At 41.8% G+C, this 18,839-nt stretch overlaps 1 protein-coding gene across 5 annotated transcripts in view; it reads left to right on the top strand.

The window, feature by feature from the left end:
- mtcl1 (microtubule crosslinking factor 1) overlaps positions 1-18,839 on the top strand; it is a 91,819-nt gene that overhangs the window by 1,567 nt on the left and 71,413 nt on the right. For all 5 annotated transcript variants that reach the window (XM_086153363.1, XM_086153366.1, XM_086153362.1 and 2 more), the window contains exons 2-3: positions 6,391-6,615; positions 7,387-7,545. In XM_086153363.1, the coding sequence (XP_086009489.1) occupies positions 6,391-6,615; positions 7,387-7,545 (384 nt within the window). The remainder of the gene's footprint in view (positions 1-6,390; positions 6,616-7,386; positions 7,546-18,839) is intronic.

The following is an 18,839-nucleotide window of genomic DNA, read 5'->3' as shown; positions in this document are numbered from 1 at the left end:
CATGTCCGTGTCTCTCTCTCTCTCTCCGCCCATCGGCTCGGTGGAAACACAACAGAGTTAATCAGCTTTGGGGGCTCTGGCTGTAATGGCTTTATCCCGCGGGACTTGATAGCAGTCAGATGTCCCATGTGTGCACGGTTCAAACAGCCGGCTGTCAGCCCGACCAGCTGGGTCCCCGAGGTGAACTCCCGCCGCCTCCCCGAACTGTCTGTGAGGACCCGCCGGCCACCAGACCCCCTGCTGTTGCTCGAAACAAAACAAAAAAAAAAAACAAAAACATTCATTTCTGTTTCCCCCCCTCCCCCTTGACCTTAAAAAATATCAAAACGAAACATAATTCCAAGCGTCACACACACAGAAAAAAAAAAAAAAAAAGAGGCCATGTTTGGGGGTTACAGACATTTCTGGAGTGCACGTGAATAGAAGCCGCAGCGGCTAAAAATAACAAAATAAATATAAGATTACATATATAGGCCGCACTTGTCTATAAGCTGCAGGTGTCCATGTTGTAACATGAGATATTTACACAGAAACCTTTTTTTTAACTTTTAATTAAATCCATAACAAACACAAATATGGACTGGAGATGTTTTTTTTCCAAACACGGCTGATGAAAAAGATGAATAATGAATAAGTTTAGGAAAAGTCCATCCGTTTTCTATCCCCTCTTTGTCCTACCCCAGCCGATCGCTATCTTGGTCTTCCTCCCGCGCATTAAAAACAATATAAGTCGTCTTCTTCGGCGCTGGAATTGAACGGCCTCACGGGAATTTCATTGGTCCGACGAGACGAGGCTAAATTTTTTTTGGTGGCACGAAAGTTATTAGCCCCCCAAAAAATCCATAGCTTTGCCGCATCATTGTGTTCGAAGCGTGTGGAAAAAAGTAGTAGCGTATCGTCTGGAAATTACGGTCCTGCTCTTTTTGCCGGCTAAATAATATTTGACTTGAACTCGTGTCGAAATCTTCTTATCGTGGCGACTGGACTTGAATTTCTTCACTTCAGTTGCCAAGATAAGAAGATTTGGACAAGAATTCACCATAACCTGGATGACCGAGAACCTCCAGGAACATTTGACTTGAGGCAGCCATCGATGGCATGTATCCATCACTCCATTATCTGTTGTTTGGCTTTCCAAGCTTAGCATGTAACTTTAGCATTTTGAATCCTCCCCGTCGTACCTCGATCAAGTCTTCACCTTTTAAGATTGTGCGAGAGCTCTCCCGCTATTCAGCCGCCCTGACGGTGTTCGGACTACGTATCTTCTCCTCACTTAACTTAAAGACATCTGTAAACGATACATAGTTCCAAGTGCGAAGCAAGAAATCGCTTAATTTAGGAGCGAGGACTCCGTCAGTGCTGCTAAAATAACATCTGACTTCGGTTGTGGCGCCCACTGATGGCATGTATCCATCAGTCCACTTTGGGTTTGATCGGTTCCCCGAGTCCACTACCCTTTCTTGTAGCTTGACATGTAGCTCTAGCATCTCCTCAGTGTTTTGAACGCTTTCTCCGCCTTGTCTCCGGGCTCCAAGTCAGCCACGCTTGCACCCGCTGCTTGCTAGGTAGCTCACATGGCTAGTTTTTAGTGCCAACATTGTTGTATAAGACAGACGATGGACTGAGGTGATAATGCGATGACTCGGTTTTGGCGCGGTAACAAAGGAGCCATGTTGATGGTGTTCCAACCAGAAGTCTTCTCCTCCCTGACCCCCAAGACATTATTGCTAAAATGAAACCTCATTTTTCATAAAGCGAGAGAGAGATAGACGATAGAACTCTGTTTTTGTTGCTAACACAACTCCGACTTCGGTTGTGACGGCCATTGATGCCAGGTAGCCATCAGTCCACTGTTGGTTGATTGGCTTTCTAAGTCCACTAGCCGTTGTTGTGTGCAGCTTGTAGCCTTTGCAGTTAATATGTTGTGGCCTAACCAGTTGAAGGAGCAGCTGGGTCGACTCCAAACATCATCTCGGTGTTTGGAGTCGTCCCCGCTGCTGCTTCGACTGGTGCAACCACCTCGTCCCACCAGGTATTTAAGATGGCACGGCAGCTCTCATGCTAAGCTGCCATCCTAATGATGTTCTGACCCAAAATCGGCTCCCCCCTGAACTACAAGACATCGGTACTATTAGGAATTACAACTCCTCTGAAATAAGATTGGACTTTGTTTGGGGTGCCCATCGAAGGCATGTATTCATCACTCCACTATCGGTCCACTATCTTTTTTTCCGAGCTTAGCCTGCAGCTTTAGCATCTCCTCTGTTCTGAATTGTCTGCCAAGCCAAACCTGGTCTTTGCCTTCAAGGTATATCCTTCGATTGCCTCCGGGTGTCTTCTTCCTCTTGGCTCCAAGTCAGCCATGCTTGCATCCGGGGCCCATTGATGCTTGTATCCATCGATCCACTGATCTATCGATTGATCGAACTGTAAAACGTGATGATCGCAATTTCAGAGGCCCCACTGCGACAGGACGTTAGAAAAGTGAGAAATTGTTCCTGATCGATGAGTTGCAATGAAGAGAATTCCGACCCCGGATTCTTAAAGTAATCGGATTGATTGCTTATCAAGCGTTCGGCGGTTAATTTAAAGATTTCAAAATTGATCGATCCAGTGATGGACGACCGCGGCTCCAGCACCGGTGCTGGCTGAAGTAATTCGTCAGCAATCCATCGGTGCGTTGACGGTAAATAAATGTAGGCAACGCGTTCTTCATAATGGGGTTTTAATTGTGCTAATATATCCAGCAGAACTTAAAATATTCCGTTTAAATGAATCATTTATGGGTCGTTGGATGAAGAACGGGGGGAAACGTGATGCGTTCTCTTGAGAGGGCGAATCACCGCCGAGGACAAGGACACAAATGCCCTTCCCGCTGCGGTGGATGAATACTACAGGACCTTCACCAGCTTTTTGGCAAGAGCCGGCCCGGATCTCCTTCGAGGCCCAACTCATGTATCAGTCACGTGGCTCCATCAGCCGATATCGGAGATATCAATTCGTCGCCAGACCGAACCATGTCACGTCACGGTTCCGATCAATAAAATCCTATTTTGGGGTATAATCACCAATTGGTGGCTTCTTAACAACAGTACTGGCGTCACTCATCATCCCCTCTTTCTTTGGGGTGTTCCCTTCAGGGGTCGCCACAGCCAATCACCTGCCTCCGTCCAACCAACCCTCTTCTCTACATCCTCTTCTCTCACACCAAAATACCTCCTTCACTCCATCCTCCATGGTCTTCTTCTCTCCGAACCTCAGCATCCTTCTACTCCCTATCCCTCCACATCCAAACCATCTCCACCTCATCTATAAGGAACATTGGTCAGAACCAAATAAATACCCCCCAGATAGTTGGTGCTTTGTGACCCTTCTTCTACCATATTCATTATCCGTGCTGCTTATCTGGCATTCTGGGTCCCGGTGGAGCTGGAGGCTGTCCAGGCTGTCATTGGATGAGAGGTGGGGTTCACCCCGGATCGATCGCGGGGCCACATATAGAGACATACAACTGTCATCCCCGTCTGGGCACTTTAGGGTCTCCCATGAACCCCCAGTGATCCCTCTGCATGTTCCTGTGAGAGGAAATATGGAGACGTTCAACCTGTCATTCATACGTCAATTCAGGAAGCATGTAAACCCTGCACATTCCCGTCGGAGTTTAACCGGGGTGTTTTCTTGCTTTTGCGGTACCACCGTCTTCCAAAAACCCCTTCCATACTTTATAAACCATCGGTACATGCAACCACTGCAAGGACGTGTCGCTCCGGCAAGGCTAAGGCAACCGGCAGAAGCAACGACCACCACCATACAAGGGGAGCCAGTAGAAACGGTACAAATACCAGGGCACCGTCCTTGACAACCTCCTGAAGTTCTCCTCTAACACTTAGGAGATCATCAGGAAATGTCACCAGCTTTAACCGGGGTTAACAAGCTTTAACCGGGGTGTTTTCTTGCTTTTGCGGCACCTCCGTCTTCCAAAAACCCCTTCCATACTTTATAAACCATCGGTACATGCAACCACTGCAAGGACGTGTCGCTAAGGCAACCGGCAGAAGCAACAACCACCACCATACAAGGGGAGCCTGTAGAAACGGTACAGATACCAGGGCACTGTCCTTGACAACCTCTTGACGTTCTCATGACCTCAGGAAGCTGAGGTCATTTGAGGTTACGGCACAATCCTAGCCACGTTCTATTACGTCTTCATTGAGAACGTAATGATCTTCTCCTTCACCTGCTGGTTCCATTCCATCACCCAACATGACAGGAGTGGCCTGAAGGGCACCACCTTGGTCTTCTCCAAAGTACTTGGCCAACTCCTCAGACCTCTCTCCCGCTTCCATGACACCCGTATCCTAAAAACAGCCAAAAAGATCCTCCCAGATCAGTCCTACATCTTACACCCGACCTTCGAGTGGCTCCTCTCTGGTCGCAGACTCTTCTGCCCCGCCTCCAAAACCCAGAGGACAAGGTCAACCTTTTTCCCCACAGCCGTCCAACTCCTCAGTTCCCTGCAACCCTGCAAACCCCTCATCGCCTTACCAGTGTAAAGCAACTCATGATATATTTAATACATAAACGCAGAGCGAGTTTACTTATAATTCGCACAATTCTGTACATCATAAATTATTAATACATATATATATATATATATATTATTTATTTATTATCTTCTTCTTTGATGCTCACAATTTGATGCTACTACTCCACGTGTCCCCCAATTGCACCTCCGGGACAAATAAAGTTGCTTCTGATTCTCCTCCTCCTCGTTTTAACCTGCCTTCAGTCAGGCTTGACCCTGTGCAAGGTCATTATGCCCCCCCCCCCTCGAGGCTTTCCCCAATAACAAGGCTTTCCCCCAAACGAGAACAGATTGAATTTTCATTAATAGACACACTTCCCACCGCCCCTCCTGCCATCTAATTGTCTTGCTGTCGGTAGCCAGTAACGCTCTCCGAATAGCTAAATCCCCCGGGGTTGAGGGGTTTGGAGCTGACTCTTCAGGATGCAAAGTGAACACAATACCCTCCCCCACCGCCAAAAAGAACAAATTATCATACGGCGAAATCTCACGCTTTTAGTTCGACAAGAAACGGGGAAGGCGGCGTGTCCGGCCTGCGAGATAAGATGCTTAGAGACAACTAGCGATGTTACATTATCGGGCCAGAGAGTCCTTGGCATCGTGTAGTCCGACGAAAGTATCGGGGTGCACTCTGGTATACCGCATCAATCATAGCTTTAGGCTTTAATTCAGGCAACTGATCTGGAAATACTAGTTCCCTGTATTCTGAACAAAAGGGCAAAGTAAAGTTCTCCCCAAACATGATAGTGGGTGCGAAGGATGCGTTCTTTTCCTTTCAGAGAAACAGGGCTACAGCCAATCATCTGCCTCCTTCTTAACCTCTCCTCTGCATCCTCTTCTCTCAAACCTAGTAACTTCATGTCCTTTTTCACTCCACTATCATTGGTCTCCCCTCCATCTTCTACACCTGTTCTTTCATTCTGGCTGGTACCCTTTAATCAACCCTTAAATTTTTCTCCATCTGTACCAACCTGCTTGGTCTCTTCACCTCTTCTCCACACTCTCCTTTGCGCGAGGCTGTTGACCCTCGGTACTCACCATTCCGTTTGGGTTCCTGTCATTCACACACATGTATTTTGTCTTGAATCTAACCCTCATCCCTCACCTCTCCAAAACATACCTCCACTTCTTTAGATTCTCCTCCATCTTCTCCCTGCTCTCACTACAGATCACAATGTCATCTGCAAACATCGTAGTCCGGGGTGATTCCTGTCTAATCCCATCTGTCAGCCTGTCCATCACCATGGCGACCAAGATGGAGCTCAGAGCCGACACCTGATGTAGTCCCACCTGACTTTGTACTCTTTTGTCACACCTACGTCACACCTCAACACTGTCTCAGCTAGCATACATGTCTTGCACCCCCTCTAACACACTCTAGACTTCCTCATACATACAGAACCACAGTTCTCCACCTCCACCATGTCGTATGTTTTTTTTTTTTTTTTTTCCCCTACACATAAAGAAGCGCATTGCAGCTCCCTATGACCTTCTCTGTACTTCTCTCCCAACATTCTCAAAATAAATAAAGCATCTGTAGTGCTCCTTCCTGGCAGCGGAAAACTTTGATCTAAAAGGAAATTGTCTGTTTGATTTTTTGGCCTCCAGAATTTTGTTTGCTGATTTTTAGGTCCGTTACATTTGAGGTGATCAGTGATCGGTCGCTAAGGCTACGCAGATGTTCAGCAGATGAATGGTTCTGATGTCCGTTGTGCAGTTGCAGAAGCGTTCACCCTTATATTGAGCGATCCAGTAACAACAGGGGATAGGGGACGCTAAAGAGCGATCTTTATCCAATGTTCCAGGATGAAGTGGACGAGCTGCGGGCTGAGATGGAGGAGATCCGCGACAACTACCTGGAGGAGGAGGTGTACCAGCTACAGGAGCTGCGCAGGGAGCTGGACCGCTCCAACAAGAACTGCCGGATCCTCCAGTACCGGCTGCGAAAGGCCGAGCAGAAGAGCCTGCGAGTGGCTCAGACGGGCCACGTGGACGGAGATCTCCTCCGCAGCCTGGAGCAGGACCTGAAGGTGACGCTTCCACCGACCACCATTTACAGGACTCTGCCCTTTTTCTGGATTTGACCCGTCTGTCACCTCCAAATATTAGAAAACTCTATTGTGATAGAGACCGATCCATCGTTCTTTAGATATTTTGTCCAATTTTTACAGATCCACCAAGACAGTGATCGATCTTCATATAATCTGCGTAAAACATCTGATCACTTTTTCGAACATACATTTTCCATCTTGGACAAGGCCTGATGTTGACCATGTGACTTGGATACTAAAGATACACTTCTTTTTCTGTCTATTTGCGAGTCGTGTTGCTAACTAACCAAGATACAACGTTGTCGGAACATCCAGTCGTCAATGGACAAACAACATGATGTTTCAAAATTGTAATTCTCATTCATTCTTGCATTATCTGAACCGCATATCCTGCAGTCAGGGGGCGGACCCTATACCAGCACCCATCACGCCATTGGCGATATGCACCTTGAATTCATCCAGGGCCAAAAGTATACCCTCCCTAATTCGAACCTTACGAACCTCCTGCATGCTTTGGAGGAAACAGGACGGAATTGAACCAGGGGCCTTCTTGGCAGACGTGCTAACCACTACGCCGCCAAGGATGCTAATTTTCAAAACGCAACATTTGAACGAATTCTGACGTTTCCCAGAACAACGTAGCGCCTTGTCTTAAATCGCCAAAGATCGGCATGTTTTGGATTGTTTTATTCCCATGTTGGTCAGGGTCACTGCGGTTTTCATACCGGCGTGTTGTCACTGTGGCTTCAGGTTGCCAAGGACGTTTCGGTGCGTCTGCACAACGAGCTGGAGATTGTGGAGGACAAGCGCAGCCGGGCCGAGGACGAGAACGAGCTGCTCCGGCAGAGGATCATCGAGGTGGAGATTTCCAAACAGGCGCTTCACAACGAGTTGGAGAGGAGCAAGGAGGTAGGACGAGCGAGCGCGCGCACACACACACACACACACACACACACACAGCTACGTGTTGTCAGGTTCATGCTGTGCGCAAGATCATTCAGCTAATCCAAGGAAGCTAGATTTGTTCGATTTAATCGCGATTAATCGTCACTAGCATTTATCCTAAAATTTTGCAAATCAAATAATCACTATGGATTAATTAAGGTGTTAAAATTATCAATATCGCAATTATCGGAAATAAATCGTGTTCTGATCAAAATTTCTAGATGTTTGCTAAATGTGTTGATAATTTACATTGCAGTTAAAATGATAGGATTGCAAATTATTTTTTCTATTTTTTTTTTTTTAATAATTTTTCAATTCTATACATTTTGGCAAATTTTCATCAATGCTTTTCTGAATTACTTGATATATCACGGATATTCTATAACACTTCGGCGCGTTTTTATTTTCCACTGGTAAATTGTGTAGAAAATTAGTCACACACACGCACATATACACACACACATACACACACACACAGCTACGTGTTGCCAGGTTCATGCTGTGCGCAAGATCATTCAGCTAATCCAAGGAAGCTAGATTTGTTCGATTAATCGCGATTAATCGTCACTAGCGTTTATCCTAAAATTTTGCAAATCAAATAATCACTATGGATTAATTAAGGTGTTAAAATTATCAATATCGCAATTATCGGAAATAAATCGTGTTCTGATCAAAATTTCTAGATGTTTGCTAAATGTGTTGATAATTTACATTGCAGTGAAAATGATAGGATTGCAAATTATTTTTTATTTATTTATTTTTTTTTGTTGTAATTTTTCAATTATATACATTTTGGCAAATTTTCATCAATGCGATTCTGAACCACTTGATATCACAGATATTCTATAACATGGGGGATTCCAACCCATCACTTCGACACGTTTTTATTTTCCACTGGTAAATTGTGTTGAAAATTAGTCACACACACGCACACACTCATACATACACACACACACACACACACACACACACAGCTACGTGTTGCCAGGTTCACGCTGTGCACAAGATCATTCAGCTAATCCAAGGAAGCTATATTTGTTCGATTAATCGTCACTAGCATTTATCCTAAAATTTTGCAAATCAAATAATCACTATGGATAAATTAATTGCGACAGCCGTAATTTTAACACCGGAAGTCTGACCTTTGTCAATATCGCAATTATCGGAAATAAATCGTGTTCTGATCAAAATTTTTAGATGTTTGTTAAATATGTTGATAATTTACATTGCAGTTAAAATGATAGGATTGCAAATTATTTTTTCTATTTTTTTTTTTTTAATAATTTTTCAATTCTATACATTTTGGCAAATTTTCATCAATGCTTTTATGAATTACTTGATATATCACGGATATTCTATAACACTTCGGCGCGTTTTTATTTTCCACTGGTAAATTGTGTAGAAAATTAGTCACACACACGCACACACTCATACAAATACATATACACACACACATACACACACACACAGCTACGTGTTGCCAGGTTCATGCTGTGCACAAGATCATTCAGCTAATCCAAGGAAGCTAGATTTGTTCGATTAATCGCGATTAATCGTCACTAGCATTTATCCTAAAATTTTGCAAATCAAATAATCACTTTGGATAAATTAATTGCGACAGCCGTAATTTTAACACCGGAAGTCTGACCTTTGTCAATATCGCAATTATCGGAAATAAATCGTATTCTGATCAAAATTTCTAGATGTTTGCTAAATGTGTTGATAATTTACATTGCAGTTAAAAAAATAGGATTGCAAATTATTTTTTCTATTTTTTTTTTTTTTTTTTTTTTAATAATTTTTCAATTCTATACATTTTGGCAAATTTTCATCAATGCTTTTCTGAACCACTTGATATATCACAGATATTCTATAACATGGGGGATTCCAACCCGTCACTTCGACACGTTTTTATTTTCCACTGGTAAAGTGTGTTGTAAATTAGTCACTCACGCGCACACACTCATACAAATACATATACACACACACACACACACACACACACACACACACACACAAACGCAGCTACGTGTTGTCAGGTTCATGCTGTGCGCAAAATCATTCAGCTAATCCAAGGAATTAGTCACTTCAGAGGTAAACAGAGGAACAAGTAAAGTGTGTGTGTGTGTGTGTGTGTGTGTGTGTGTGTGTGTGTGTTCTAATGACACTTTCCGGCACAAACAACAATTTGATCCCGTGGATTTCACTGTGATTCAAACCTTCATAAATCACAAGGGCTCAATAATTTGGCACCCTGTGTGTGCGTGTGTATGTGTGTGTGTGTGTGTATGTGTATGTGTGTGTGTGTGTGTGTGTGTGTGTGTGTGCGTGAGAGAGAGAGAAGGAGACCAGTTTCTTGCACAATTTACCAGTGGAAAAATAAAAACGTGCTGAAGCGATAGGTTGCCCCTGTTGTCTGCTCAAACAGGACATTCAGAAAAGCATGGAATAAAAATTGGTGTAGTTTTTTATATATATATATATATTTGTATATATATTTTATGTATATTTGTATATTGGTATGAATAAAAATGATATGATTAAATAAAAAATTATTGAAGAAAAAAAAATTAATCTTATAAATTTTGAAATGATTGAAAATTAGCAACACAATTAGCAAACACTTGAAAATGCTGATCCGAACCAAATTTATTTCCAATTATTGTGATATTGACAAAGGTCAGACTTGCAGTGTTTAAAGTACTGCTGTCGAAATTAATGCATCCGTCTGGATTATTTAATTAGCACACTTTTATCAAAAATACTGGCGACGATTAATCGCGATTAATCGAACGACTCCAAACCCTGTAATGTTCTACTCATCCGTTATCTACACCGCTCATTGTGGGATCGGGGTCACGGGAGGCCTGTCTCGGCTGCGATTGGTCGAGCGTCGGGGCTCCATCACGGGGCCGCTCACGGAGATGTTTACGTCTCGGACGCGTATCGGGCAGCGGCGAGATCCGCTAATAAGATGAGACTAATAGATTTAGCAAAAAGCCGGCAGCCGTCTGGCAACAAAGGGAAAGTAGGCTAATACCGCAGGGGCCGTCTGGAGACGGGGCTTCTCCGGCGTTCACGTCCGCAAAGGAAGCGACTCCTCGTCTGCGTCCGAGCCTCAGGTTGATCCGTTTTTTTTTTTTCTTTTTTCGCCTGCTGGTAAATCCGTTTTGTGGGTGGATGACCTTCAGGTCGTGGCCGATGACTTTGCGGCACCGAGCTTCACGCGCTGATGGAGCGGCAAAGACGAGGGTCGAAAAATTTGGAGGAAGGCGGGAATGGTTTTACCAACGTCCTTAGTGTATCTCAAATGTGAAATCTCAAATTTCCCCGTAAGTTCAGTGACTGATCATTTTCTGGCATTTCAATTTATTTTAATTTTTATGAAAAACATTTTTTGTACTGGGTAAAGGCACAGGCATGTTTTTTTGAGACCTCAGAAAAATGCTAAGATCTGCGTCTGTATCTATTAAATGTGAAAAACTCGGATTTTACAATATAAGTAAACCGATATTTTTCTGGTATTTCAATTTATTTTATTCAATCTTTTTGATTTTTTTTTATTTAATTTAATTTCGTTATTTATTGGGTGAAGTCTCTAGTATGTTCTTTTGAGACCTCAGGAAAATGATAAGGTCCGTGTCTGTATCTATTAAATGTGAAAAACTGGGATTTTACAATATAAGTAAACCGATTATATTCTGGTATTTCAATTTATTTTATGTAATTTTTTTTTTTTTTTACATCAAAATTTACATTACATTAAATTACTTTGCATTTGGCAGACGCTTTTATCCAAAGCGACTTACAAAATTTTATTTCATTTCGTTATTTATTGGGTGAAGTCACCGGTATGATTTTTTTGAGATCTCAGGAAAGTGCTCAGGCCAACGTCAGAAGTATCTATTAAATGTGAAAAACTCAGATTTTTCTATATAAGTAGAGATAGATCCTTCTCTGCCATTTCAATTAATATTATTCTATTTTTATTATTTTTTTATTTTGTTATTTACTGGGTATAGTCACATGCATGTGTTTTGAGACCTCGGAAAAAGGCTGAGGTCAACGTCTGAAGTATGTGTTCAATATAAAAAAACTCCAATTTGACAATATGAGTACAGATAGATTATTTTCTTGCATTTCAATTTATTTTATCAAATTTTTGGATTCTTTTATTTTGTTATTTACTGGGTAAAGAAACCAGCATGATTTTTTGAGATTTCAGGAAGAGCGCCAGTATCTATATGCTTCTATATCTGAAATATCGATTAAATGTTGAAAAACTCGGATTTTTCTATATAAGTAGAGGCAGATAAGTGCATGACATTATTTTCTGGCATTTCAATTTATTTTATTTAATCTTTTAGCTTATTTTATTTTGTTATTTACTGGGTAAAGTCACAGGCAAGTTTTTTTTAAGACCTCAGGAAAATGCAAAGGTCAACGTCAGAAGTATCTTTCAAATATGAAAAACTCAACTTTGACTAAATAAGTACAGGGACGGATTATTTTCTGACATTTCAATTATTGTTATTTTATTGAATGTTTTAGATTTTTTTTTTTTTATTTAATATTATTGAGTTATTTACTGTGTTGAGTCACCTACATGATTTTTTGAGACGTCGGGAAAATTCTGATGTCAAGGTGCCAACGGTTGGCGAGGGAAACTAAATCTCACACTCCCATGTTGAAGGAACATCACACACACACACACACACACACACACACACACACACACACACACACACACACACACACACAGTACCGTATATTTTTACCTCTTACATTTCTCAGGTACAAGTGTATTTTTATATGTCAATTATCTTAATAGTAAAAAAAAAGTGTTTACTAGCCTAAAGAATAAAAAACACAATAATGAAATGCTTTACAAAGAAATAAAATAATTTTGTGTACTCTGTAAATAATACTAAAACAATAAAAAAATAGAAAAATAAAAAATAATTAAATATAGTAATAATAATGATAATATGGTCGCTACTTTGAGGATTTTCGTTCATCTTGACTGGTTCTGCTCGCAGTGTATTATTTATTGTTTTTATTTATATCTGCATGCTTAGTCAAGCACATGACAATAGCCTCTGTTTACAAGAATATTCCTGGTTGCTCAGTTGCACATTACTTACTTTATTGCACCGTTTTTAATCCTTCATTTATGATTATATTGTGTAGCATATGATTGCATTTTACGGTCCACTTTTGTTTTTGTGTCCTGCACCGTGCAGCAGCATTACAATTTCAACTTGTTTTGAAATGCAATAAAAATAACACACACACACTTCTGCTTGGATCGGTGTGCTATCGCGCTACTGGTCGATACGCGCGCATCCTCCCACCGCGCGTTGACCCTCTTTGCATATAAATAATATTTTTTATAAATATTATATACGAGATTCTAAAATCATGACACCGCAGACACACAGGCAGCCGTCTCCAGCCCATTGAAAAATCCAAAAATATTTGAGTTATTTACTGTTTTGGGACTTTGTGGAACAGGATCCGTGACAGGGCGTACATCTTAACACTACATCAGGGATATCGTGCTTTGTAAAATATATTATAAAGAATTGCATTATTTTCCAAGTACCGTTCTATAATGCGGCGTATCCTCACTTTTCACAAAAGATCGACTACATTACGCGTCCTGTACTCTTTTACGATACACTTCAGGATAGTTGTTATGTTCAAAAAACATTGAAATGCAATACAAAGTGTACAGTAAATGAGTAAATTAAAAATCATATTAAATGTAAATTAAATAGAATTTTTTTCTGAAACATCCTTGTAGTCAGTTGCTGCTTCTGCTTTTTTTTTCTTTTTTTTATAAGCTGCCATGACCCCGTCGATCGAGTTACAAAAATGGTCCGACTGAACCATATCGTCTTCCTAATATTGCGACATGTTTTGCAGTGCTTTTTCGGCGTTTTTCATAGCTGTGAGTCGTTTTTAGCATGAGACCGTTCTCTTCCTCGCTTATCTTGGTGAGGTTCTGGTCTGTCAACGGATCCACCGTGCACAAGATCATTCAGCTAATCCAAGGAATTTGCGAGATTAATCGCAATTAATCGTTGCCAGCATTTTTAGTGGAATGGTGCAGCCGTAAGTGCAGCCATATTTCAAAGACCGGAAGCCTGACCTTTGTCAACAGCGCAATAATTGGTAATAAATCTGGCTCTTAGGGTTCGCCAGGTGTTTGCTAATTGTGTCGCTAATTACTTTTAATTTCCAAATTATCGTAATTTAAATAATTTTTTCTATTTCTTTTTCTTTTTTTTTTAAAGAATTTCGACACGTTTTTATTTTCCACTGGTAAACTGCAGAAAATAAGTCTCTCTCTTACACACAAACACACACTCGACACACATAGCTAAGAAGTGTCGGGTTCACACTGTGCGCAAGATATACAGCTAATCGAAGAAATGTCACTTTGCTAAAATCACTAGATTAATCACGATTAATCATTGCCAGCATTTTTGTAATGTTTATGTAATGTGAATAATCCGGATGGATGTATTAATTGCGACAGCCGTACTTTAAACACCAGAAGTCTGACCTTTGTCAATGTTGCAATTATCGGAAATAAATCGGGTTCTGATCAAAATTTCCAGGTGTTTGCCAATTGTGTTGCTAACTTACATTTCATTTCAAAATTATTGGATTTGTGCTAATTTTGTCTTTTTTTTTTTTTTTGACACATTTTTATTTTCCAACTGTGTAGAAAATAAGTCTCTCTGTCTCACACACACACACACACACACACACACACACACACAGAGCTACATGTTGTCAGGTTCATGCTGTGTGCAAAATCATCCAGCTAATCCAAGGAATTAGTCACTTTACTGAATTCACTTGATTAATCACGATTAATCATCGCCAGCATTTTTTTAAATCTATGTAATTTAAATCATCCGGATGGATGTATTAATACAACAGCCGTACTTTAAACACCGGAAGTCTGACCTTTGTTAATGTTGGAATAATTGGAAATAAATCGGGTTCCGATCAAAATTTCCAGGTGTTTGCTAATTGTGTTGCTAACTTACATTTCATTTCAAAATTATTGGATTTGTGCTAATTTTTTCTATATTTTTTTCATTTGGACACATTTTTATTTTCCAACTGTGTAGAAAATAGGTCTCTCTCTGTCTCTCACACACACACAGCTACATATTGTCAGGTTCATGCTGTTCGCAAGATCATCCAGCTAATCCAAGGAATTAGTTGAATTCACTCGATTAATCGCGATTAATCATCGACAGCATTTTTTGTTAATCTGTGCAAAAATATTTTCCCATTTCCCATCAATTGCTAAAGTTGAGCGTTTCCAGTGTTCTGGTGCGTTTTGCTGAGACAGAGCGAGGGTACCGGAGGGTACTCACTCGCTCAGAACACGGATTTCACCTCCATGACCCGCTGTTGACCGACCGACGGTTGACCGGACCTTCTGCTTTAACGGGCGAGGGCCGGCGGCGGGGAGGAGAAACGCGTGCAACGGGGGAGGGGGGGGAGGGAAAAGGCGTGACAGCCGTCCGCGAAAAGATTTGTCTTCCCTCTGACATTTGAAGAAAAGCCCAAATGATCGGTGAAATGGAACGGAACTAATGGAATCTGACACGGGCACCAGGTGATTTATTAGGCGTCCCCCCCCCCCCCCCCCCCCGGGTCCACGGCCACCACTTCATCTTTAATTAATCTTTTGTGCTGTTTTCCTGCTGGGCCGGCCGCTGTTATCTAACGGCGCGTGTCTTCAGGTGACATCGAGAAGTATTAATCTGACGTCTGACACTTGAAAACAAAGATTTGCTTCCATCCCGCAGGCTGTACCTGCAAACTTTCATTGCCGCCATTCAGTTCATGGATGACTTATCGACATGCATTCTGGTCCGATCAGCATCTCTTTTTTTTTTTTTTTTTTGTCTATTTTGATCATTCATGAATACATTATTCAAAATTTTCAATTTTCGTCCGTCTTAATCTCAATTATGATCTCCGGTCGACTGGGAATTTCACACGAAAAGGACTATGAAAAAAAGGGTAGAAAAAAAAAAGGCCCTTTTAAAATAAACCAGACAACAGCTGTGAAAATAAATATTTTATCAAATTGAAAAAGAAATAAAATAGAAGTTGGTGAGAAATTTTTCGGAAAATTATTTTTAGAAATCAGGAAGACATGTTACCTAGATTTTCAATAAATAAATATAAATAGGCCAGAAAAATGTGCCTTATAATCAGCCAGATGGGGATTAAAAAGGAAACCAGTTGCATGCTAAAGGAATCTGTATGAACTTTTTTTTATTTTATTTTTTTTTATACAACAAATCATAGGAAAGCTTAATTCACTCAGTCATTCCTTTATCTTTTCATTCACAACTGAAGAAGTAAATAAATTCAAGTTCACTTGCCACAACAAGAAGATTTTGACAAGAATTCTCGCATTTGATACACTCGCTAACGCTAACGCTATCTCCAGCAAGCTGTCTTTCAATCATCCAAGCTAACGATCGCTTTTCTACTTCTTCTAAAACTTGAGACCTTTTGCTTAATCGCATCTTTATTCTTCTGGAACGTACAGATGGTTAGCTTAGCCGTGTCGTAGTGCTTGGCGAGATCTTTAACATCAACACTGCCACATGGTTAGCTGTTATTTCACCGCTAGTAGTCGCACTCTTAACTTTTTTGGTAGCCATGCTGAGGGCTAGCTTACTGGGGAAAAAAAAAAAAAGCACAAAAAGTGTCGTAACACAACGAAGAACGACATAAATAACGCGGAGTCACAGGTACCACTGCTGCAACGCTTCAACGCCACAATGCAAAAAGCCTGTGATTATTTTGTTTGCGCTTTCATGCTTGTTCAAAATTTAATCGAAAGGTTCTACCATACAATTATTCCCCCTCTCATTCGCTTGATATTTACTATTAAAAAAAAAAAGCCGAAATAAAGTCTTATTGGAGATTTCTACTGAGAGTAATTAGTCTACGAATAAATAGACAAAAAAATAGGAATAAATAAAAAAAAATGTAAAAAGCCCATCAAAGGTTTCTTTTCACGGGCGGCCATTTTGAATTCCGCATTTCTCCGCGCTTCCTCCGAAATGGAAATACGTCGATTCTGTGTCGGAGAACGTCAGGTTCCAACGTCGGGGTAATAAGCAATTCCGTTTGTTTATTTTTGTCGGGATCAGCATACGGGCACACGGGAAGCGCAGAGCGTCTCGGAGGGAAAACCCCGCCGTCGCTAACGTCAATCGGCGTGAACCGCGGGAGAAGCTCTTTGAAGAACCACCCGCTTCCCCTCGGCTTCTTCCTCTCCTCCGGCGGCGGGAGAAAAGTGGAGGAATCTCATTGACCCAGTTAATATCTTGCGTCTGGCTCGACCAATGGGAAGCGAGCCGGCGGCGGGCGGGGGATCTGCCGCAGTGTCACAGACACCAGATTCGCCCGGATGGATCGTACCGCTATTCCCGAACCGATCGGGGTTGTAGTAAACAGCTCATTTACACAAGGTGTTTAAAACACGGCTATCCTGAGTGGTTAGAGATGATGTTTGAATGAGAATTTGTTTGGCCTGGGAGCCGGGCTAATGCGGCCACAACGGGATTAGCGCTTTAGAAACGATAACGTTGGAACCCCGAGGACGAACTCATGCAAAAAAAACAAAAAAAACAAATAGGGAAGTCTTGAATCCTGCGGGAATCCCTGAAGGGACGCGTCCTGATACCCTCCTCTTTTTTCTCGGATATTTTTTTCCGAGTGCGTCGTTTATCGAGCATCGGGATGGTAAAAAGCCCCTCTGTCCGTCCTGTTGACGGGCTAAAAATCAGCTAAAATTAGAAAGCGGATCCGTGAAGGTTGTGGCAGGTTTTTCGTCGTCCGATTGCGTTTCTTGAATTTTTTGGGTGATTTTTATTTCTCTTAAAATATTTTTTTATTTGGGGTCATGGGGGGGGGCGGAGCCTATCCCAGCTGTGATTGAGCGATAGGTTGGGTTCACCCTGCATCCATCGTTAATGGAGACATAATAATAACAATAATAATACATTTTATTTGAGGCGCCTGCTCGGTTTACACCTTAAGACTTTGCAGCCTCGTGTAAAACTATCATTTCACGCCAGCTCACATTTAACCCTCACATTATGTTAAGGGTCAATTTGACCCATTTCACTCATTGACCCAATGGGTCAAATTGACCCTTAACATAATATGAGGGTTAAAGACTAGTTTTTGGAGTTTTAGGTCACAGTATAGTCTGAGACTAAAGACTGTAGACGTTACATCTGAAGATTTGGACAAGACTCATTGAAAACTACAGCTGAATTATTTTCCCGTAATGTCGTGTTTTCCCATCACGTTGGCACCAGGTTTAGTCGGAGCTCATCTATTTGTTGTTGATACCACGTTTGAAATTGTCATAAGCCCCAAGACTGGGCAGAGAGACTGGAAAGACAACCAGCTCACTCTTAACAGCCAAGGTGACAAGAGTGCACTGCGACTTCAGTAAGACTCCCCAAATCTTCCTGTCGTGGTAACTGGACTTGAATTTCTTCACTCGAAGAAGTTTTAGCCCTCATCCCAGAGGCTTCTTCCCTTCCGTGGGGAGTTTCCCAAAACAGCCGCCAGGGTTTTGTGCAGGTCTAGATTATGATGCTTGTTATGCAAATGGAAGAGTTGATGGGAAGAAACGAGGTCACCCAGGAAAGATCCTCCACCAGAACCGGACCCGGTTAACGTCCACGTGGGCCTCAGTCCATGAGATCCAACAGGTTTCACCCCTTTGTTTAGCTTTACCTTTTCACATTCCAATCCCACAAAGTTGCTCTTTTGTTCTGAGGAACGACACCATTAGCATAGCAACCCCCCCCTTACACCGAATTTCTGCCCATCAACTCTTCCATTTAGACAACAAGTCACCGTATCCTAGACCCGCCCAAAACCCTGGGAAACTCCCAACGGGTCATTAGAACTGAAAAAGCCTCTTGGATGAGGGCTGAAATGTCTTCAAGTGAAGAAACTCAAGTCCAGTTGCCACGACAAGAAGATTTGCACAAGAATTCACCATGACCTGGATGACTGAGAACCTCCACAGACAAAATTCCCCTACAACTCAAGACTACCTTCCGACTTCCAGCTCCAAGTCTGCGACTGGAAAACCGCAAAGCCCGGCATGACTTGGCAGTGAAGGACACCCAACAAGCATACTCATGTACACAAAATATAGATTTAAAAGTCATACATGTTCA

Source organism: Fistularia commersonii, chromosome 10 (genome assembly GCF_037954325.1).
Source record: "Fistularia commersonii isolate RoL2024-O1a breed Wild chromosome 10, RoL_Fcom_v1.0, whole genome shotgun sequence".
Taxonomy (NCBI): Eukaryota; Metazoa; Chordata; class Actinopteri; order Syngnathiformes; family Fistulariidae; genus Fistularia; species Fistularia commersonii.
Note: the sequence above shows the minus strand (reverse complement) of the source record. Positions and strands in the feature narration are given on the sequence as shown.